Here is a 19,270-nt window from a genome sequence, read left to right as displayed (position 1 = left end):
TGTGCGTGTGTGTGTGTGTGTGTGTGTGTCCAGTCTGCAGTTGCACACAGTAAGTAGCTGTCAGCACTGAGGAAATGAGATGGTTCTCCTTTCCCATGACCTTACCTGATTCCAGACCTGCGGAATCCAGCCAGCCGGTGCAGGTGAGAGGATGGTGAAGGGTGGCGGTTTCCATGGTTACAGCTCAGTTCCCACCAACCAATGAGCCAGGTGTTGGCGGGGGACTCCGGGTGACCTTCTGTTCCCGTTGACTGGGTGGGCGTACACCGGTTACACATCGAGCTGGTTCTCAGAAGGTCCCAGTACCTTCAGTGTGTGTGTGTGTGTGAGTGAGTGTGTGAGTGTGTGTGAGTGTGTGTTTGGGATGAACAAGCATTCAAAGGCAGCAGACAGACCAGAGACAGGATTACTGACAGATTAAACACTTGCTGTCTGTGTGTATGAGGTGTGTTTGTGTACATACCTGAGGCATCAGAGCAGACCAGAGAACAGTGATAAGGCCTGTGCTGTGTGGACGGATTTAAATGACTCTTGTTAGTTTGTGAGTGTGTGTGTGTGTGTGGTGTGTGTGTTATACACCATGGGAGGACAAATGGATACAGAAACAACCTTTTCTATTTTCTCATCAGTGTCTTCTAATTGTGTAACATATATCCATTTTAGGAGCTGCACGTCTGTTTACTTCCTATCAATGCTATGGTAACGTTACCTTTTCCTACAAACTTACTTATAGTTACTTATTTCACCTTTCACAGTTAGCTTGGTACATACTGTTAATAGTATTTTCAATTTGTTTTGTGTCTGAGCATTTTAATAATGACCTCAGTGTCCTAGATAGCTGCTAACAATGTTTGCTAGTTAGCTAGTATCGTTTTCTTCATTCAGAATTGACAGAAACAAAGTAAAACTCACTAAAAACGTCTTGATTAATCTTTCCACTGTTTCAACAATCACCAGCTCTGGTTTGGTTGAAATAAACCGTTAATTTACCGTGTTAGATGTGAAAATATAACCGGGAGAAGAGCGAGAACGAAGTCCAGAGTTGGTGATTGTTGGAGCAGTGGAAAGACAAGCCAAGACATTTTTGGTGAGTTTTATTTTGCATTTGTCCAGTTTGAAGTGTGTTTTACAATGATAAATTTACCATGGCACAGAAAACTCCACAATTCAGTACTAAATAGTTCTGTCTTTTCATGTTTTCAGGTACTATTTTCTAACATGTATGACTGGCTTGAAAAAAAACCTCACTTTTTCCTTTACATAAACCTAAGGGTAAAAAATCAGTTTCAAGTTTGTTGGCAAAAGTGCCCATTACTGGTGCTGACAGGAAGTAAACAGACCTGCAGCTCATAACAGATATTAATTTTGTAAGGAGAGAATAAATGTACACAGAAATCTGTTTTAAGTTTGAAATTGGTTGAGAACACCAAAAAGGCCGAAGAGTACAGTTGTTCCAGCAGTTGCTTTTGAGTCAGGGCTGCATGACACATTGTATTTTTAGTTTTTTTTAAATGTACAGCAAATATAATGAACAAGGGCTGAAAGGCTGAGACTTATAAAGCTAGTTGCTTACTCTTCCCTGTTATATTCTGTTTGAGCTGTAATGTTCAAAAAACAAAACAAAAAACACATAAAGAATATTCTCGAGCAATGAATTTGAATTCCAGGCTAAATTGTATGCTTCCAGCACTCTTTCACAATAAAAGCTTATCAGTCACTTGGAACCTGCGAGGCATGAAGCAGGGAGGCGTCGCTAAAGGGGATTAACTGTGAAACACCTGCAGCTTTGTGATGTTACATGTTTCATGACTTGATGCTTCAATAGAAATATAAATCTGTCTTTCATACATTGTCAGCACTTTTTGTGTCACATTTAAGTTTGTTTTTTATTTTAGAAGGGACAATGCACATGAAACATGAAATTAATTAAGTCCACCATGTAAAAGCAAAAGCTCATAAGCACTAAACACAGACAAAAATATAAGCAATTAACATAACAATGACAACCAATTTTCTTGCTTATTACAGCATGTTTGGCTGTACTTTAAACACTGTTTTATAGATTTGGAGAATGACTTTAAGAGATGTGATATTTCTTAGTTCTGTGGGTTTTATGTTGCAAGTACATGCTGCTTGTTACAGAGAGGGTGACTGCCCAAAGGTGGGGCTGTATCAGACACATTTCTTACAGGCAGATGCTATTTGCACCCAAGGTGGAATAGCATGTGTGGCTTTTTGTACCCAGGTGTATATAGGCTAACATGTCAGAAACAAGCTCCCAGATGCTCATAGCCAACAATGCTACTTGCACCCAAGGTGTAAATAGGCAATGTGGCCATTTGCACCCAGGTGTATTTAGTATAGCATGGTAAAGACAAGCCTCCAAATGTTCATAGCCAACAATACTATTTGCACCTGGGGTATGCATAGGCATTGTGGCTATTTGCACCCAGGTATATGTAGTATAGCATGGCAAAGACAAGCACCCAGGTATCCATAGCAAACAATTCTATTTGCACCTGAGGTGTAAATAGCATATGTGGCTATTCACACCCGTGTATATATTATAGCATGGCACAGGCAAGCACCCAGGTGTCCATAAACAACAATCCTATTTGCGCTTGGGATGTAATAAGCAATGTGGCTATTTACAAGCGCATGGCAAACCATGATCTTTTTGTAAACCTAACCAAGTAGTTTTGTTGCCTAAACCTAACCAACCTATGACTGTAAATTGATGATGAAAACTCTTATTTATGATTAATTAGTTGTTCTTTAGAGCTAAACTAAAGGAGGCAGAGGTGAATAGGGTGTAAATTTGTTTCTTATACTAGTATTAGAACAACCCAAACAAATGCTGTTAATGTGTAATAATTTATATGCATTACATTGTTTATGGACAAATTATAAAAGTGAGAGGTCACCACAGTCTGACTCAGTCTATAGCAAAGTCTTCTGCAGAGCACTGAAGCTGACTTGAGTCCCTCAGTCCTTCAGTCCCTCATGGGAAGGACAGATGACTGGAAGAATTGAATCTGCTCGTGTTCACACTCGGCACAGACAAGCTTTCAACCTGATTTATTTCAGCATCCGTCGTCATTAGCATCAGTCTCACTGGTGCTCACACATAAATATCACCACCATGGCTATGTGACCCATCACACACACACACTCACACTCACACTCACACTAGAACTGAATCCTCATTACCTTGAGTTCCACCTCAGGCCTGTGTCCACAGCAATCAGTAATCACCACCGCTCTGCTGATTCAGCCTGCTGGGAGTAGAAGTGTGTGTGCGCGGGCGGTGTGTTTGTGCGTTTTCTGTGTGAGTGAACCTAAAAAGCAAATATTCCATGATTGCATTATTGCAGTGAGAGCTCTCGTCCTTAGAGAAAGCAGTAATTGCCTGTTTACATCGCCCACAGTAGGATGGAGTGTTGAACTGCATTATTAAGGAGCAGCTTTAGCAACAAGGATATCAATCACACTCTGTGTGTGTGTGTGTGTGTGCGTGCGTGATTAATCGTGCGTGTGTGTGTGTTTTGAAGGTGTAAAGGCATCTCTCTATCCTCCCCTCTGTGTTTGAAGGTCACGGCTGTCTGTTGGGGCTCGTTACACTAACAAGCGCTCAGCTCGCTCCCCAGGGCTCCGTCAATGGATCTTCTTTGGGCCAATAGAAGGATTACAGTTTATACAAGGGGATGCTGGGTGTATCTGTGGTCAGCGCCAACCTCAGCACGCTCCATTCTTCAATTTTTAACCAGGATCTTAAAAAAATCAACAGCCCGCTGAGTAACGCGAATCCTCCTTTCCGCTTTGATGTCTGTCTGACATGCGAGGCGAGCGTCAGAGCCGATGAGCTCTCATTGATGTTTGAAGGGGTGTTTGGTCACTGCGGCAACAAAGAAGATGGGATATGAGAGATGAAAATACTGACAGTCAGAGACAACATCCTCATTGTGTTTCCTGGCTGGGAAAGCAGAGACAGATTTACATGTTTGTAGTCAACAGATTTGTAAATTTATAGTTCAGCGCATGAGCAGGTGTGTAGCTGAGTGAATGTGGATTCTGACATTATGAGCTTTACACAGCAGATGTGCAAATTTGCATCCTGCAGCCTACTACTCCCCCTGCACATTGTAAATAGAGACAAACATAGACAGAGCTAGGTCCACCAATGTAAATGTGCATAATTAGCAACTGATTAAGACACAATGGGCCCCTGCTGGCTCCTAACCTTTCTATACAGGAGCAAGACTGAAAGATGAAAAAGTTTTACGTCTTTCCTTTCTTTCAGTGACAGCTTGCAGGTCAAAGCCCAGGGACTCCCAGATCCTCTTTGGCTCCTGGGTTGAAAAATGCTGCAAAATTCTCCTGTCAGTACCACTAACCAAGATGCTGGCTTAGAACTGAAGTTGGTCCTTGGGTGCTGTATAGCACCTGCCCATTGCTCATAATAGTAGGATATGTCAAATCCAGAGATTTGATTGTATGATCACAGTAAAGTTGATCTTTTTTACCCTTATAATAACACAAATTACATAAGACTAGCCTTGAAACATAACTAGAGTTTGCACTATTAGTTGATTAACCAATTAGTTCTCAACTTAATTAATCCTGAACTAATTTGACAATTCATTAATTGCTTTGAGTTTTTGTTTTTGCAGAAAAATGTTTTATTTTCAGCCTCTCATATGTGAATATTTTCTAGTTTCTTTACTCCTCTATGACATCAAACTGAATATCCTTAGGCTGTGGATAAAATGAGACATTTGAAGGCATCACCTTGGGCTTTGGGAAACAGTGATCAACATTTTATGACATTTTATGGACCAAACAACGAATAAGTTAATCAAGAAAATGACTGACAGGTTCATCAATAATGAAAATAATCGTTAGTTGCAGCCCTAAATGTAACTTCATTCAGTAGTGTTATGTTGTTCCCTCAATATGTCTTTTTTTAGCTTTAAACATACATCATTGAAATTGTTGCGTCTCCATCTGTAATTTTTGACCCACATGTTTTGCATACTGCAATTCATTTTTGTTGAACACCTCGTAGTTGCTGTACGTGAGCAATATGACCTTTGGTATCATTTTTTCCAAGCGGAGCTCAGTAACTTGACGTTAGTTCTTCGTGGTTTTCTTCTGCAACTTGTTTGGAAATTATCCTACTACCACTGTACCTTTTAATCTTTGGCTTGAGGAGAGGTAAGATTTTTCAAGTCAAAAGACTCGAGTCCAAATCTTTTTTTAAAAAAATGTCATCAAATTTATGATTCAAGTCTGACTTGGTACCCACTGCTGCTTGGAAATTATTCTGGGAGCTGAAAAATGAACCCTTGAAACTCTATTATGTTCAGAAATATTGCTGAAAATGCTCAATAAGAGGCTGCATTTAGTTACAGAAGCCAGAAGAGGATGTCAAGACTTCGGCTCTCAATAATTAGTAGAATTATATGGTACTGTCAAATTATTGCAAAATTGCAGGCCCGTAAAATAGAGCATTTCTGTTTCATTACCCATCTTGACGGTCTAAATGCAGGTTCAAAGTCCTCTCAACACTGCCAGAAATACATTTCTGGTGGTGAAATACTGAATCCCGGTGGAAAATGCTGCAATTAGGCTGTAAAAAAGTTTAGAACACAGATAAAACCCAAGCTCCCAGGGTCCTTGATGGAAAAATGAAAATTGTGAAAATTATCTCTCAAAATAATCCAAGAATCCAAGGTGACATCTTTTAAATGACTTATCCACACGAAGATACACCATTTAATTACATAAAACATAGAAAAGTAGCAAATCCTCACATTTGAGACTTATTTAAAAATCAAAACTGTCAATTACATCCTTTCAAATGTCAAGTAAATGGTTCTGAACTGCTTAAAAACCTAAGGTTACTAATTGAAATAGGTACCAAGAGTGTATCAACAAGTTTAAAAGAGTATAATTTGTTTTTGACATTGTTGCATAATCTTACTTGAGATTTGAATGGCAAACATGCAAACATTAGTGGAGTTACTGAAGGTTGCTGTATAGAAATGTATCCAATGAGAATTGTTATTCTCATCATGAGCTTTCCTGATGGCACTAACACATGTTCATCCATGAACATGAGGCAGATGACGTGTGGAATAAACTGCCATTAAATCCTTGGCTTTCTCGTTAGCGCTTCATTTTCTTTCCTGCCGATCCCGCGCCGTCCTTCAGCGCTTTTCCATCCAGAGTAATTGGAGAGAGTGTGTTGGCGGGGGCGGAGTGTTGCGCTGGCTGCTCCCACTGAGCCGCTGCCAGCAGCTACTGCTCTGTATCGAGTTGTGTAAAGAGCTGAGATCCAGCCAAACAAACGCTGAACTGTGGCTTCGCCCTTGGCATATAGTCACTGCTCTCATTATTTATCCCTGTAGCTTTCTGCCTCCTTCGCACAGCAGTTGGTCGTTTAAAGCGATGGCTCCCAAAGTAGCGTCCTTGAGGAGAGGTCCAGGGGGACCACAGCAAAACAAAGACTAGTTAGATTTGACTCTCGCATCAATAACAGGAATACAATCCTTCTGATCATCAGCTTTCTCTTTCCACCATTAATGAAAGATGACAAAAATGTGAAAGTTGGCAGGTTAATGAGGTGTTCCTTTTTGGCTTAATGATACTGAAATCCACTAAGAAGAAAGGGACACACAGTAAACAAAAGCCAAATAAAAACCAGTGTCCACACCTTTGTCAATATATTACTTACACATGTCCCAAAAATCCACAACTCAACAGTTTAGCTTCTTTAAAATGAGACTTGTAAGTGTTAAAAGAAGACATATTTTTCATCTTACAGAAGAAAAGTTTAATTCGTAACAAATAAAATGCCCCTTACTCAATTTAATACACTCAGTATATCTATCTATCTGCTATCTAACTGTTAGCAGACTTCAAATAAATATTGCTAGCTATTAACATCGTTAGCTACTCTTAGCTAACTTTAATGAATTTCCCAGAGGGGATGAATGAAGTATCTATCTATCTATCTATCTATCTATCTATCTATCTATCTATCTATCTATCTATCTATCTATCTATCTATCTATCTATCTATCTTCTGTTAGCTAGCATTAATGAATTCCCCCAAGGGGATGAATGAAGTATATCTACTGTTAGCTAATTTTAGATAAATGTTGTGGTGTTATCTGCTGTTAGCTAACCTCAGACAAATAACATGAGGTAAATATTGAGATGAATATTGCTCGTGTATCTTTTTTCTACTTGTGGTAGACTGGTGTCATTGTGATCGTGCTGATTGTCTCGTTCAGGCAGCCACTACAGACACTGATCTACTGTGTATGTATGGAACGCATTCTCCAAGCAAACTTTGTGGGCATCCGTGGTGTGTCTGTGTACATGTCTGTTTGAGAGTATAATCCAGGCCTTCCTGTTACACTACTTTGCAGCATGTCACAGATGAACATTTCAAAGGTTTTATGGCAAAAGTACAATATGTATTGCAGTTCATGGATGTTTCGCAAGAAATGGATACACAGCTCCAAGTTGGTCAATGTCCTCTTAAAGTTGTTCACCCTGTGCAAACACCAAAAGAGTCGGTGTTCTTGAGCGTGAACGTCAATGTTCCTGAATGAGAAAGGTCTTGACAGATCCGTCTGAACTTGTTGCTCTGTTTTGATTTGGTTGGCTGGTTTGAAAGATCCTCAGTTCTTAGCAGTGTCTCTTCTGTGTTCTTTCAGTCATGCGAAGGAATCCCTTCGTGGTGGACGGCTGCTGTAGGAAAGGGTCCCGCAACGCCCTGCAGGAGCTCTACAACCCCACCCAGGTAGGAGGCAAACTGCTCTGTCTTTCTAAGTCTCTCTGTCTGTCTCTGTTAACCCTAATCTGTTTCTATTCTCCTCCTCGCCCGGATGTCAGAGGTCTGGCCCAACAAGGCCCTCTGAGGCGCTGACCCTAGCTGGCTGTAGTTTAGCCTGTGTGCAAGCCTGTTTTTAGATTACAGCTGAATCTCTACTGACCGTGATGTGTGTGAGTCAGTGCCTGAATGTCAACCTGGAAGTGACAGCAGTCTTCCACATTGACCGCTCCATGAAAACTCCAGGGGACAGCATTAGCATAATGACCGTCCGTCTTCCGTCCGGTAGTCAGGGAACTTTACAGGCCCGAGGCGACGAAGCCATCTTCAGTCAGTCCAGGAATGAGAACAGACAACAAGGGGCAAAACAGGACGAGGTTGAGGTTTTACTGAAGTCTTACCTCTCTCAAGGACACAGAGAAAAGAACAAGCTACTAAAATAAAGTGTTTAGCATCAGCGGGTATACAGTATTCCTCACTTGTCTCCATGAATAGCAGGACTGTTATTGCTCTGTCAGTGTCTGTTCCAGCCAATGAAGCCTCACTTCATTTAGTATTTCACAATTTAGATATAAAAACTTGACGAGATGGCAGCCATCTGAGAACATGACACCTGCTATAACTACATGATTGCCGGCATGAAATTAAAGCATATTACGGGTTGGAGTTTTAATGGCATTTCTGCTTTATTGGGCAGTTTACAGAGGGAGGATGGCAGAATGGAATGGAGATGGTGACAAAGGTCTTGGTGTGCTGAGTTAGCAAGACACCCAGTGTTAACAGTTACTATAAAACAGAGGTGGTGTATGTCCACATATTCTTTACTCAAGCAGAAGTGCAGATATTTGTGGAACAAAGGCTCTGGTAAAAGTGGAAGTACTCTTCTACTACTTTTCGTCTTGTTACATTGTTTTCGTCTTGCTGCGTCTTTTACAATGTTTTTGTCATTACTTCTTTTACGACGTTTTCACCTTATTACTTCCTTTACGTCGTTTTCACCTTATTACTTCTTTTACAACATTTTCATCTTATTACTTCTTTTACGTCGTTTTCACCTTATTACTTCTTTTACGACATTTTCATCTTATTACTTCTTTTACGTCGTTTTTGCCTTAATACTTCTTTGATGTCATTTTCATCTTTTATGTAGTTTTGTCTTGTTACGTCATTTTTGCCTGGTTACTTTTATGTTGTTTTCATTTTGTTATGTCTTTTACATGATTTTTATCTTGTTACATCTTTTACATTTTTGTCTTGTCATGTTGTTTTTGTCGTTAATTCTTTTACATAATTTTTGTCTTGTCACATCTTTAACGTTAGTTTTGTCTTGTCATGTCTTTTATGTCACTTGCATCTTGTAATGTCTTTTACATTGCTTGCATCTCGTTGCTTCTTATACTTCATTTTTGTCATATTACTTTATTTTTGCCTTGGTACCTTTTTATGTCGTTTTGTCTTGTCACATCTTTTACATTGTTTATGTCTTGTTATGTCTTTTACAATGTTTTTGTCTTGTTATATCTTTTACATTCTTTTTGTATTGTCACATCTTTTACATCATTTTTGTCTTGTTACGTCTTCATCTTGTTATGTCCGTTGTATGTGATATGCACTGATGGATACACCAGGGAATGGTCTTTTCTGCGTGGTCTTGTCCTCTCCATTGAGGATGAAGGTGGTCTTGCTGTTGAGAAGTCTGCACACAATTTATAATTCCCTTCAAGTGCATTAAAACTAAAGTAACAAGCTTGTTTTGAAAATGTAAGGAGCAGAAAATACAGATATATGTGTTAAAATGTAAGGAGTAAAATTAAAAAGTTCCCCCAAATAATAAGTAATAATAAAATAAATACTCAAAGATGGATTAAAAATCTACTTAAGCACAGTCACTAAGTACTTACATTTGGTTACTTTGCATCCCTGCTATTAAAACTGCACAGGAAAGATTTTAAAGCAAAATACATCCATATTAATAATTTCACAAGTCAAAATATGGGGTAAAAGTGTCCCATCAACACTAAAGATTCAGTGTTTTTGACCAATACAAAAGAACTCTATTGATGCTTTCTCTCAATTAAGCCCATTAACTGCAAATCTTGTGTACTTGATGTTCATTATTGCCGACCACTTTCCAAAGCATATGATACATTTTAGGATGATTTCCAACCACGCAGGCAGTCATTAGTTTTAAAGGGAAAAAAATAAGCTCTTTGGCAGCCAAAACAGTTTCTATGTGGCTGCCAAAGAGTATTGCATTCATAAGCTTTATTGTAAGGAAATCAAATTTGGAAGACAAAGAGCAAATGTTGTAAAAAGGATAATGCTTAGTGAGTCATTGCTAACCTCAAAGCTCCCATGTATAGAATTTTCTTTGTCGTTACAGCTTTCTTTCAAGGTTTTCTGAGGGCACAAGTTTTTGTTTTCTAGAAATATGGGACAATCCCAGTGGCAGCTGGTGCAATCTGTGTGTGGTTATAGCCAACTGATTCTCAGTGCAGGGAGGTGGAGGTACAGTACTGGCACACGTTGCTGTTGGCCACACTGATAGCTGCAGAAACACGTTTTCCCAGAACAAAAACAAATGATTAAATGATTTGCATGCAAAAACCAACAGTAAACACACCCAACACATTCTGATCTCAGGTCATTAAACTGCTTTGTCATTGGTATCCCTAGTGTAGATACCTTTTAGAGTCTGTAGGAAATGTTAAAAGTTTAAGTTTAACAAATTCAAAAGCCAATTCATTGTCTAATATGCATTCTGCAGACAAAGAAACCTGAAACCCCCAGTACAGAGTCACTACAGAGAGTAAGAATTAGCATTAGCTGTGTCAGCCACTGCCAGTTACAAGCTAACAAGCTGACAAACAACATAAACAAATAAAAGATGCTAAATACACTAATCATTCTGATACATCTGCTAGTCACTGACTTTGGTGCACAACTCCTGATCTGCACCTGACTGTGGCTCAAATATGTATGATAATGCTAACACTACCCATCTTGATACACACTGCTCTTTTACTGGTTAACCTAGCAAAAGCTGTGGTGGGGCACAGGGCCCGGGGCCAGATTCAGAATTTAGCAGAACCCTTTGCAGAGGTAAAAGAACTTAAATGAACTTTTTTATGTGGGAAACCAATATTAAAAAAAATATGAATCATAGCAGAGTATTTTTGCATTCTTTTTACAGACTTTAACCAAAGAAACTAAAAAAAGAAGTAAAGAACATTAGATAGAGCATTAGATTCTCTGCTTGGTGCCAGATTTTGGTGGCAGTTGTATTGAAGCTTATGGGAGATGCTGGAGAAGCAAACAACCTTGTACTTGTTGGCCTTTTGGACCTATCTTTAGCCATGCTGCTACATCTCAACACTTACTCTGATTAGTACAGTACTATAATGACCAACAGAACTATGTAAGGGATAACGTACAGTGAGCAGGTCATTAGCGTGAAATTAACCATGACAGGGTGATAAAGAATCCTGACACGAAGCAGAGGGGTGATTGATTGATCTTGAATTATGGTTACATAAAAAAGATCAATAATTTGACACAAATCATTTTATTGCTCCTCCAGAGCCTATGATAGAACTGCATCCACAGCAATGGCCTGCTCTTCATAGCAACAGTCCGTTATAAAGAAATAACAGACCTTAGAATGTTATAATTGACCAATAAGAAGTGAGTGTTCAACAAAGCCATGTAATAAAATCTTAAACTACAAGTTTTCAAGTTAAGGAAATAAAACCTAAATTAAACTGTAAAGAATAATGTTTTTTGGCAGAGCCCTACTAGTGTCCTTGAATGCATCATTGAAGAGAGTTTTCAAAACAGCCCTTGCTTGCGATGATAATTTAATTCTGACAAAAAATACGGCGACTTAATGTTCACTGTGATGGATTACCAATCTGCAGCAAGTGAACTGAAACCAATGGGTGCCTTGAAGGTTGGAAATCAGTTCTACAACCTAAAAAGGGTTGGCAAGGATCAAAAGTATACACAGTCTGTGCTTTATGGGCTAAACCATGCAAAACCATGTTTTTACCAAAATGGACAGTTTGGAACACAGTGGAGGAAAGCCTGGAGATATATATGTATATATTCAGCAGAGGCTTTCTACAGGCATGTGTGCTGTGTTTGAGGACAGCCTGTAGTGCAGCAGCTGAAGGGAAGAGCGAGACGGGGGACACTGCTGGAGGTGATGCTATCACAGTGACGGATTGGATGGTTTCTGCTCCTCTTCTGTTCTCCCATCACTGTCCTCACCATCTATCACTTCCTGTCCGCAGCCTCTTTCTTCTGGGACTAACCCCGGCCTGTCTCCTCACATCTCCGACTGCCTCGTCTGTCCTCTGCTGTCTCGAGCTCTCACATTCTCCCTATTCATGTCTTTTTTCCTCTATCGGCCATTTATCAACGTGTACCTCCTAAACCTATATGGGGGGCTTTAAGTGGTTTTCTGGACGGCTAAGAATAGTCCAGGTGCACGTGGATGCAGCGTAGGCTCATTTTCCGTGGTGGATTTTTCCACACGTTCTCACTCATGTGAAGTCCCATTGATATATTTCTGTGTGCACAGGCGGGTGTTACTGCAGCTAGAGTAAACTGTAGCAGGGTGCTTGGGGTCAGTGGTCAACACAGAGCTGTTGCTGTGTGTGTGTGTGTGTGTGTGTGTGTGTGTGTGTGTGTGTGTTCCTGGAGCTCTGTCCTTGTCAGAAGCCGTATGAATTATAGACCTTCAGAGTGAGGACATTTTTGCCATATTTTGGCGAGGACATTTTCACTCCTTCACTTTAGTTCTCTCACTGAGGTTAAAGACATACACAGAATATTTTGGGACATGTCCTATTGGTTGTCACACTTGCAAAACGCCCAAAAATAAAGTAGACACACGAAATGTTAAAACCTTTTCTGTTTCCGTTTCTTTCCATTAACCATGAGGCAGGTGCTGAGACTTGGTGCCACTTCCCAAAGTCCTGGCATCACAGTGAGGTTGCCATGTTTGGTACCATCATGTCTATACAGAGATGAAATACCTGAGATCACTTCCTGTATCTGACAACTTGCACTATAGCCCGACCAGATAGATAAGTTGTTGTTTTGTCAATAAAACTAATTTGACAAAAGAAAAAAGTTCTTGTCACTCATTGAAGTGAAAGTGAAGAAGAGTAATAAAGATTACAAGTCGTCAAAGCTTTTTTTAGTTTATTTCAAAACTTAAGAGGTTGAGTTCAACCTCAAAGCGCTCAAAACTCATAAATCTATTTCAGTAGTTTGCTGTGAGATTTTGACTTGTCTCAGCTATTTATTTTTTACAGCGTACCAAATTTCTAAAAATCATTTATGGATTGAAAATGGCTATCTATGGCACACTATCTCCTCTTTTAAATCATCTTGAACCATGGCCATCACATGCCAAGGCAAACGTCTTTGCTATTGGTTGCAGCTGTGACTCCGCCCACTCAAAGTTCCGAACCTAAGTTGAACTTAACATGAATACCGGACACAAATTTGTGGTCACGCCCCTTAATGCACATACCCGTGACCTTACCATAAGAATACCAGCTGAGTAGCTTTCACCTCAGCTCAATCAGCAGCTCCTGCCTCACACAACCCCCCCAACTCTCACCCACACCCCTCCTCAGCCCCTCCTTGCTGCTGCTCTTAGCCCCTTTCCCATTTTTTCTCCCAACATTATTCAAAATGATGCAGACCTCGGGGTGAAGTTACACTTTAAAGGTCAGCTTTTTACAGAAAATGTGAATCAGCACATACAACAGACAAATAACCTAATTAGCATAAACAACCACAACTAGAATAAATTATTTTAATGTGTGGTTAATGTTGTGACATAATCAGTGTGGTTAGGTTCAGGCACAAACAGCTCTTGCTTAAATTTAGGAAAAGATCGCGTTTGGGTTAAAATATACATGCTATGTTATATAAGTCATGTGATGCCCATAACTTAGGTAACTTAAAATCCATAGTTGTTTCTTTTAAAGGTTATTTCTTCTGGCCTTTTGCCTTTATTTTGACAGGAGAGGGGCAGGCAGGAAATGGGGTAGAGAGAGAGGGTATGACATGCAGCAATGGGCCACAGGCGGGAGGTGAAGCAGCAGCCACACAGGGACACACCCTATAGTTTGTTTGACGCATCCATCCACCACACCTTCTCCATACGTGGACTTTCTCACTCTTTATATTACATCACCAGACGCCAGTCGGTTTACATTAAGTTACTTGGAGGAATGGTTCATCTCATACTGACACTAAAGGCTACCCTGGGTGCCTCTGTGAGACACCAAGAGGTGTAATTTAAAAAAAAGTGCTTTTTAATGCAGGGTGTAAATGCACATACAACACATTGTAATCAAAATGTATTCAAATTGGAGGCTCACATTGAAATTCAGGTGCCACTGTAAAGGTAACTCATACAGTTTGGCCACTTTCATTGGAATAAATCTACATAAAAAGTTGAGAGGTCACTTAATTCTGAAAACCTTTTCTTGGCAAAGGTAAAAAGCCAGGCTCTGTCTTCCAGCTCCACCTTCTTAATTTGCATTATGGTGGTTTATTTATGGGAATATTTTAGAGCTTTGTTTTTAATATGGCAGATTAAAAATCTGCTGATATTCACTTTTTCACGGCTGTGTATTGTAAAACTCCTGTCTTCCTGCTTTCCTGTCTTTAAGTTTCTTCCTTTTTATAATGTTTTACATTAAAGTAATACATGTTGTGTGGTTCCATTACAAATTCAGACATCACGCTGAATAAATATGGAGATACAGAGGGGAAAAATGTGGTGTCAAGTCTTCAACTGGAGGATTAGCTTCCCACTTGCTGAGGCCTGAAGGTACCGTAGGCAGTGTGTCTTTGAGGCTTCCAAAAGCTCAGAGATCCTCGCCTGTGCTATTTTTTACCTGTGGTGTGTTTGCTCTGCATTACAGTGAACCTGAACTCTGCGTCCTTGGGGCTTACACTGGTTTCATTAATCAGAATTAACATCTGAATGAGCTGATTTGCCAAATGCAGCAAGGCTCCTGAGGGAACGATTTGATGTGGCCACACACATGGTCAGATATCATCTAAGTACAGGGAAGGAAACTGTAATAATGTTTCCTCCTCATGGAAATGTTTTTTTTTTTCCTACCAGTAATCACAGGCTGGCTCACGCAGGCATGTAGACACCATTATTACCGAGCCAGAGCCTGGCTCACAGCTAAATGCTGATTCAGAGATCAGAAGTGAGGCTGGTGAAGAGGATGTGCACCGTCCTGCGCTGGGTTAGAATCAGGGACGAATGACTCAAAGCTAACATGAGCACTAATGGAGTGTTCCTGTAATGGAAGTATGTGTTCATAGTCTCTGTGTGTTTTATCTGTGTTTTCGAGCAACAAAAATGTCCTCACAAGAATAGAAACATGAACAAACCCTCCAAAGTAAAAGCCTTTGGTGCGCTGTAATTTAAGGTTTGAGGGGAAAGTTTACTATAAAATCAAAAATACATATTTTCCTCTTATCTGTAGTGCTGTTTATCTATTTAGATTGGTTTGGTGTGAGCTGCAGAGTTTTGGAAATGTCAACCTCTCTACTTTCTGGTTACTCAAGATAATCCATAGATCGTGTTGTGAGAAGCTTCATATAGGTACTTTTTTTTTTTCTGCTGAACTACACCTGCCAACTTTATCACTGCACAGATGGAAGCGTGCATCTACTCATGGATGAAAGGTGCTTGTGAAGTGCAGGATGTAAACATTGAGTAGATCACTGGCCAAATATCAACTCAGCATAAGTAGGTTTTAAGTTTAAAATGCTTAGATGTCATTGTTTGAAGACACACCAACAAGGTTTTCTAGGTCAGAAAACTCTTACAGGGGTTTATTTTGGTAGCAAATGACCCATTGTGTCATTAATGTTGGAGAGTTGTTGAGCAAGAAAGGTCCACAATCAGAATGTCATCCTCTTTCCACTGCTTATCTTGGTTTGGGTTGCCTGGGCAGCAGTCTAAGCAAGACAGCCTACACATCCTTCACCCCAACCACAACACCCAGCTTTTCCAAACAGACGTCCAAGCCGGTGTCTTCAGTCTGTGTACAAATAATATGATTTGATACTTTCAAATAGCATGCGGTGCATACACCGCTCTCTAACGCACCACCACTATACACTTATAGCAAATTAACCCTAGTTCTGACTTGATGTATGACCTGGTTTCAGTCAATAGTTTCAAGCCTTCTTCAATACAGTATTATGCTAATTTTGTAAATTATGGTCCCATTTAGAGTAAATAGGCAAGAAAGCAGGGTATATTTTGGGGCTTGGCTACTGTGTGATTGACAGGTCATTCTCAGTGAGTCCATCCAGTGCATGAAGCTCAGATCATTTGGTCAAACTAGGCAGTGCTGATCCAGTGTGGGTCAGGATTATGGTTGTGGTCATAGGTACATTATACTTGACGCATGTAAACTTTTGGTTTCCCATGGGACAAGAACACTGGTCTCCACGTTGAAAAGCCATGGTTTGTTGGATCGATCCATCGACCTCAACCCAAACCCCCACCACACACAGACTTTCTTGGTCTCCACAGAAGTTAATGGGAAGGATTGGTGTATCACCTAAATGCAAAACTGAACTTTGGCACTTGCACTGCACACAAATTGAAAGTTCCATGCAGATTGAAGAGGCTGGACTGGGGATACCAAGGTCTTGCCAATCAAATGGAATTCCTTCAACATAATCTGATTCGATTCCAGGGTCTGCTCCCTGGTCACATGCTACTTGGAGCTTCTTCAGATTGTTCCAAAACACATTTTGGCCATTTGCGCTTGTGGTCTCATTCTTTCAGTCATTACCCAGAGCTCATGATCATCAGGATGGAAGGGCCGATTGACTGGTAAATGGAGAGACTCAGACTTTTGGCAGTGAAGACTGTTGGTCCAAAAAATACAACTTGATTGAAATTTGTACAAATGTTGGAGGATACCAGCAGCTGTACCACACTTTAAGTTCATTACTCAAGTCACTTGACATGATTACTCTTTTGGTTTCCCATGGGACAAAAGCACTGATCTCCTGAGTGACTGTCCCATTTGTTTCACTGATCCATCAGTCTGTATCCCAACCCTACACAGACTTTCTTGCTCTTTATATTACGTCACCTTCAACAAGTTCTATTTGGACACATTATCTCTTCACAGAGCTGAGGATTCCAAGGTGTTGCCAAGGTAAATTGAATCCCTTCAGTGTGATCTGGATCGATCCTGGGGTCTCCTTCCATTCAGACTACCTAGGAAGATGTCCAGGAGTCACCCTGCAGACATGCTATTCAGTTTTCCTTCAGAATACTCCAAGGCACATTTTGGCCATTATCTCATCCTTTCAGTCATTACCCAGAGCTCATGATCATCAGGATGGATTGGCTGATTGAATGGTAAATGGAGAGACTCAAACTTTTGGCAGTGGAAACTCTGTTGGTCCAAAAAAAAAAAAAAAAAATACAACTTGATTGAAATTTCTACAAATGTAAACTTGTGGGAGACGAAGTCATCACGTCCTGGTTGGCAACCAACAGTTATCTCTGGAAATGGTTTGAAATACAGTAAACATGCTCTGAATATTCATGATGTTGTCATGGAGAGACGTAATTCCAGTGTTTCAAAATGAGTGTATTCAGTGAAGGGTGCAAAGTGTCTGCATGTGTCTGTGCCACTAGATAATACCTGTCTGGATTGTTTCACCAGCTGCAGATATCCTGCTAACCCCACAATCCCTTCACTTTAGTCGAGTGTGTGTGTATGTGTGTGTTTTCTCACGCTTCCCCCTCTCGCCCTCCCTGGAATTGGCACCCTGGGCCAGATTATGCAGGAACAGAGCGGCAGAGACTGGCACGGACTTGAAAGAAACGTCGCACCTTTCACCCACAGCAAAGAAGCGAAAGCAGCTGTCGGGATGTTGCTCTGCTGTAAAACCATCAGACCAGAGCACAGCTATACGCCGTGGGTACGGGTTTAAGATGTGTGTGTGTGTTTGTGTGTGTGGGAAGCTGGATAAGTCATTCTGGGTTTAAAGACAAAGGGATTTAGAGGAGGAGGCTTTACTTCTTTTGTGTCTGTCCATCTCTGGAGGCTGCATATGAACAGGGCTGAAGAAAAGAGGTGAAAGGAGAGAGACAAAGGGATTTAGAGCAGATGAGCGCTCTCTGCTCGCTGAGAAGATAAACTGTGGAGAGAGAAGAGACAGTATGGTACAGAAGCCTACATGGATAAATAAGATTTATAGTTTCCTCATGATCAGAGGGAAATTGTTTCATGATCTTAACGTTACATGCATGTCTCCTTGAGATCATCATATTATGACATTGTGGAACACCATACAGTTCAAATCCAGCTGGGGCCCTTGATTCATGTCCTCCCTTTGTCTTTTTTCAGAGCGGGCATTAGTCTTGTTTCTGTCACCAATTCTCTCTGAAAAATACCTAGAATTATATATAAGGTCTGTATATAAGGTTTCAATTGTTTTTCCACTGAGTTTCATGTCCACACTTGTCAAATTTCTTTGTTTTTCTTGCTGCAAGAGGAACCATCCACTGCAGTTTACAACAAACACAGTTTTCTTGTGACAGCTGAGAAAATGCTTCTGGCACAAGACAGTGAAAAGAAAATGAAAGAATTGACTAAGCACCAGCATTCCTCAAAGTAATTACAAAATGCAATGAAACTAAAATGAAAACTGAACTGAAAGATAGTTATATAAGAGGAGAACACAATCAAGGCGAAAAAATGCAATCACAACAAATGTTTGGTTATGTTGTGCTAATTCCGACTCTGCTTCATTTTGAAATAATGTTTGTAACTGTTACTTAAGATAACATCTGTAATTATGGCCAAAATAATATAAAGAGAATATCATGCAAGGATAATGCATCAATGAAGAGTAAGGCTTGCACACATCTCAACATGTGATTAACACGTCTGTTTACATTTGTGGTTTAAACTTGGCTTGAAATAGTAAAAATACATATATGATATCAAAGTTTAGTTTGTCTTTAAGCATCCACAACAATCTGTATGAAAATAAATGTTCATAAGTATTAGAAAACCTGATTCAAAAACAGCTCATTTTGCTGTTTAGACCATTTTTCAAGAGTGTGTGGGAGTGTCAAGCTCATGTTTGATTGACAGCTCCCTCAGGAATCCCAACACAAAAGCTGCATAATGTACTGCCACTGAAGTGCTGTTGATGCAGCCAGCAGACAGTTCATCTGGGAAGTCATCCATAGAAATCGTTTGGAAAAGGGCAGACACTTTCAAAGAATATTTGGCAAATGATTGGATGAACCATCTGTTTATCACGGCCAACTGCAACCAATCATATCAAATTCTTGTGGTAGCCAGTCAGAAGAAGACCAAAAACTCTCAAAAAAAT

The 19,270-nt window shown here is 40.1% G+C and overlaps 1 protein-coding gene across 2 annotated transcripts in view; it reads left to right on the top strand.

Moving 5' to 3' along the window:
• Positions 1-19,270, top strand: part of chst11 (carbohydrate (chondroitin 4) sulfotransferase 11) — a 120,077-nt gene that overhangs the window by 80,191 nt on the left and 20,616 nt on the right. For both annotated transcript variants that reach the window (XM_084711209.1, XM_084711208.1), the window contains exon 2: positions 7,728-7,813. In XM_084711209.1, the coding sequence (XP_084567335.1) occupies positions 7,728-7,813 (86 nt within the window). The remainder of the gene's footprint in view (positions 1-7,727; positions 7,814-19,270) is intronic.

This window comes from Lutjanus erythropterus, chromosome 22 (assembly GCF_056507025.1).
Source record: "Lutjanus erythropterus isolate fLutEry1 chromosome 22, fLutEry1.hap2, whole genome shotgun sequence".
NCBI classification, from domain to species: domain Eukaryota; kingdom Metazoa; phylum Chordata; class Actinopteri; order Lutjaniformes; family Lutjanidae; genus Lutjanus; species Lutjanus erythropterus.
The sequence above is the reverse complement of the archived record's forward strand: the minus strand, read 5'-3'. Positions and strand labels throughout refer to the sequence as shown.